Consider the following 4,748-nt stretch of genomic DNA (forward strand, 5'->3'; position numbering starts at 1 on the left):
GCTCTGACTACGGCACCAGTGTTAGTCCTGCCCACAGGTTCAGGGCCTTACACCGTTTATTGTGATGCATCTCGCATTGGGTTTGGTGCAGTATTGATGCAGGAGGGCAAGGTCATTGCCTATGATTCGAGGAAGTTGAAGATTCATGAGAAGAACTACCCAGTGCATGATTTAGAGTTGGCAGCCATTGTTCACGCATTGAAGATTTGGAGGCATTATCTATATGGCGTGGAATGTGAGGTGTTCACCGATCACAAGAGTCTTCAGTATTTGTGCAAACAAAAGGAATTGAATTTGAGGCAGAGGAGGTGGTTGGGGTTGTTGAAGGATTATGATATCACTATCTTATATCACCCGGGAAAGGCCAACGTGGTGGCCGATGCTTTGAGTAGAAAGTCAACCTGTATGGGCAGTCTTGCTTATATTCCAGTTGGTGAGAGGTCGCTTGCTTTGGATGTTCATGCTTTGGCCAATCGATTTGTGAGGTTGGATATTTCTGAGCCTAGTCGAGTATTAGCTTGCACGGTCGCTCGTTCTTCATTATTGGAGCGTATCCGTGATCGGCAGTTTGATGATCCCTATTTGTGTTTCCTTAGAGACACGGTGCAGTATGGGGGTGCCAAGCAGGTTACCTTAGGTGGTGATGGAGTTCTGAGATTGCAGGGTCGAGTTTGTGTGCCTAATGTGGATGGGCTTCGAGAGTTGATTTTAGAGGAGGCCCATAGTTCCTGTTACTCTATCCATCCGGGCGCCGCGAAGATATATCAGGATTTGCGGCAGCATTATAAGTGGCATAGAATGAAGAAAGATATTGTGGCATATGTGTCACAGTGTTTGAATTGTCAGCAGGTTTAGTATGAGCATCAGAGGCTTGGTGGTTTATTTCAGAGGATTGAGCTTCCCGAGTGGAAATGAGAGCGGATCACTATGGATTTCGTTATTGGGCTTCCGCTGACTCGGAGGAAGTTCGACGCAGTTTGGGTCATTATTGATAGGCTGACCAAGTCAGCGCATTTCATTCCTGTGGCAGTCTCCTATTCATCTGAGAGGTTAGCTGAGATCTATATCCGGTATATTGTTCGCCTTCATGGTGTACCGGTATCTATCATTTTGGACCGAGGTACGCAGTTCACCTCGCGCTTCTAGAGAGCAATTCAGCGAGAGTTAGGCACCCAGGTTGAGTTGAGTACAACACAACATTTCATCATCAGACGGATGGACAGTCTGAGCGGACTATTCAAATATTGGAGTATATGCTCCGGGCTTGTGTTATTGACTTTGGAGGTTCGTGGGATCAGTTTTTGCCTTTAGCAGAGTTTGCCTACAACAACAGCTACCAGTCGAGTATCCAGATGGCTCCTTAGGAGGCTTTATATGGTAGGCGGTGTCGATCTCCGGTTGGATAGTTTGAGCTGTAGAGGCTCAGTTGTTGGGTACGGATCTGGTTCAGGAGGCCTTGGACAAGGTCAGGATCATTCAGAATAGGCTTCGTACAGCTCAGTCCAGGCAAAAGAGCTATGCAGATCGCAAGGTTCGAGACGTTGCTTTTATGGTTGGTGAGCGGGTATTGCTCCGAGTGTCGCCTATGAAGGCGTGATGGGATTTGGGAAGAAGGGCAAGCTTAGCCCTAGGTTTATCGGTCCCTTTGAGATTCTTGACAGAGTGGGAGAGGTGGCTTATAGACTTGCATTGCCGCCTAGCTTATCAGCCGTGCATCAAGTTTTTCATGTGTCTATGCTCCGGAAATATTACGGCGATCCATACCATGTGTTAGATTTCAGTACTGTCCAGTTGGACAAGGACTTGTCCTCTGAGGAGGAGCCGATATTTATTCTAGACTGGCAGATTCGTCAGTTTAGATCCAAGAATTTCCCTTCTGTTCGTGTTCAGTGGAAAGGTCAGCCCCCTGAGGCTTCGACCTGGGAGTCCGAGTTCGACATGCGGAGCCGTTATCCTCATCTATTTTCCGACTCAGGTACTTCCTTTTTTTGTCCATTCGAGGACGAACAGTTGTTTTAGAGGTGGAGAATGTGACGACCCAAAGGGTCATCACCGGTTTCTAATTGAATTTTGTGTCTCCGAGGCCTTAAAACCTCATTTAGGGTTGCCTCGATTTGCATGCGCAGTCCGGGCGTGTAGCCGGAAAGCTTAAACATGAAATTCTATGAAAAATGCTAAGATTTGATATTAAAATGAATAAATTTGACTTCGGTCAACATTCTGGGTAAACGGACCCGGACCCATGATTTGACGGTCTCGAAAGGTCCGTAGGAAAATATGGGAATTAGGCGTATGCCCAGAATCGGATTCCGAGGTCCCAAGCCCGAGAAATGAATTTTTGAGTGAAATTGTTTTCTTGAAATAATTAAGGAAATTGGAAATGAAATTTTATTAGAAGACTATGGTATCGGGCCCGTATTTTGGTTTCGGCACCAGGTACAAGTCTTATATATGTTTTGAATCACTCCTGTAAAGTTTGGTTAAAAACGAACGTCGTTTGACGTGATCCGGACCCTAATCGGGAAATTGATGTTTAAAAGGAAATCTAAGAAAAATTCATTGATCTTGAGGCTTAATTCGATGTTCATGATGTTATATTGATGATTTGATCACACGAATATGTTCGTAGAGTGTTTTTGAGGTAGTGTGCATACTTGGGTTAGAGCTTCGAGGGCTCGGATGTGTTCCGAGTAGGTTCCGGGATGCTGTAGGCTTAAAAGACCAGATGTTGCAGGTTCAGGAAAATATTACAAGCCTCTGAACCCTTTAGCGCGGCCCGCGAGGAATCGCGTGCGGCCGCGGTCGCTTTTGCGCGGTCCGCTGTGGGTGCTGTGCGGCCGCGGTCAGATTTGTGCTGTCCGCGCGGGGCAAAGATCCGCAGGTCTTCAGGAGGGGCTAGCGTGGCCGCGGTCGGCTTAGCGCGGTCCGCGGTGGGGGCTTCAGAGGGGTATAAGTTCACGTGAATTTCAGTTATTTTTACACTTTTCAAAACCCTAAAACATAACAGACGATTTTCTAAATAATGTTTCAACTCCAAAACGATTGGTAAGTGATTTCTAACTCATTTTCTTCACTCCTTAACATCTTTTAACATGATTTCAACTTAAAATCAAAGATTTTCATGGGGGAAAATGGGTGTTTAGGGTAGAACCTAGGTTTTTCTAAAAATTAGGGATTTGGACCTCAATTTGGGGTCCGATTTCAAAACAAATTATACATTTGGATTCGTGGGGGAATGGGTAAACGGGTTTTGGTCTGAGCCTCGGGTTTCGACCACGTGGGCCCGGTGGTGATTTTGACTTTTTGAGTAAAACTTTGGGAAACTCATTTTCATGCATTGGGGTTGATTCATTTAGCACTTATTGATGTAATTAAGTAACTTGTGACTAGATTCGAGCGGATTGGTGGTGGAATCAAGGGGTAAAGCTATAATTGAGGCTTGAGTGGTGTTCAAAGCTTCGAGGTAAGTGTTTGGTCTAACCTTAGCTTGAGGGATTAGGAGTTGAGTCTTATTTGCTACGTGCTAATTGTCGAGTACGACGTATAGGCATGGTGACGAGTATCTATACGTTGGTGTATAGTATGACCGTGAGTCCTTATATTGCGGATATTCTGATTTTGTTGTATCTTTCATGCCTTAATGATGATTTTCTATATATTGTAACAAGCATGTGAAAGAAATTTTTATCCCTGCACTTCGATGAGTGTTGGCTCGAGGTATAATACGAATTGTAAAAGTGTACGAGATGATTGAACCCCTATGGAGCGTTGTCTCAGGTGGTAAAGTGAGATGAGAAGTTAAAGTGAAAGAAAGAGAAAGAATTATTAAATTGCTCCCTTGCCGGGATGTTTGTTGTTTTGTTGATTATCTCCCTTGCCGGGAAGCTGAGAATATTGATATTGTTCCCTTGCCAGGATTTAACTGCTTAATTGTGTTCCCTTACAGGGATTTCTACCATTATTTATCTACTCCCTTTCCCCTTTGGTTGTGATTGTTGTTTGGGTGAGGAAGAGTGTAAAAGCACGAAGGGTGATGCCGTGCATTGTTTGCTATTGTGAGGAAAGAGTGTAAAGCACGAAGGGTGATGACGTGCCGCACGTTGTACCATTCCGTGCCGATTTTATTGATTATATGGTGAGAAAAGAGAGTAAAAGCACGAAGGGTGATGCCATGCATGTTTTTATTATATGATTGTTTTGGTGAGGACGAGAGTAAAAGCACGAAGGGTGATGTCGTGCATTTGTTGATTCCTGATTCCTTGTTGATATCCGAGTTATGTTGTTTCTTTCATTACTTGTTGTTATTTGATTTACTTCGAGGTTATAGATTCCCTTAGCCTATTTGCCTTGTGATTGTTATTTGGGTGAGGAAGAGTGTAAAGCACGAAGGGTGATGCCGTGTATTATTTTGGTGAGAATGAGAGTAAAAGCACGAAGGATGATGCCATGCAAATTGTTGACTTTTGATTCTTGTTGATATTCTGGCTTTGCTGCTTCTTTCTGTTATTGAGGATTTTTATTTGAAACTGTTACCTCCCTACAACATGTTTCCCCCTCCCACATTGACTGGGTATTTCTGTATCTCTTTTCCGCTATATATATATATATATATATATATATATATATATATGTATGTATATGAACCGCATAGGTCTATTTGGAGTCTGGTCCTAGCCTTGTCACTACTTTGCCGAGGTTAGGAGAGACACTTGCCAGCACATGGGGTCGGTTGTGCTGATACTACACTC

At 44.0% G+C, this 4,748-nt stretch overlaps 1 protein-coding gene across 1 annotated transcript; it reads left to right on the top strand.

Moving 5' to 3' along the window:
- The first annotated feature begins 1,596 nt into the window (after positions 1-1,596).
- Positions 1,597-4,059, top strand: LOC138883456 (uncharacterized). Its single transcript, XM_070164147.1, has 2 exons — positions 1,597-1,975; positions 3,947-4,059. Exons 1-2 carry the CDS (start codon positions 1,597-1,599, stop codon positions 4,057-4,059), a joined length of 492 nt encoding a protein of 163 aa, XP_070020248.1.
- The last annotated feature ends 689 nt before the right edge of the window (positions 4,060-4,748 follow it).

This window comes from Nicotiana sylvestris, chromosome 2, assembly GCF_000393655.2.
Source record: "Nicotiana sylvestris chromosome 2, ASM39365v2, whole genome shotgun sequence".
In the NCBI taxonomy this organism is placed as follows: domain Eukaryota; kingdom Viridiplantae; phylum Streptophyta; class Magnoliopsida; order Solanales; family Solanaceae; genus Nicotiana; species Nicotiana sylvestris.

Coding starts and splice junctions, on each gene's coding strand:
- LOC138883456 (XM_070164147.1), top strand. CDS start 1,597: ATGGGATTTGGGAAGAAGGGCAAGCTTAGCCCTAGGTTTATCGGTCCC. Junction 1,976..3,946: donor TCATCTATTTTCCGACTCAG/GTACTTCCTTTT, acceptor GTTCCCTTACAG/GGATTTCTACCATTATTTAT.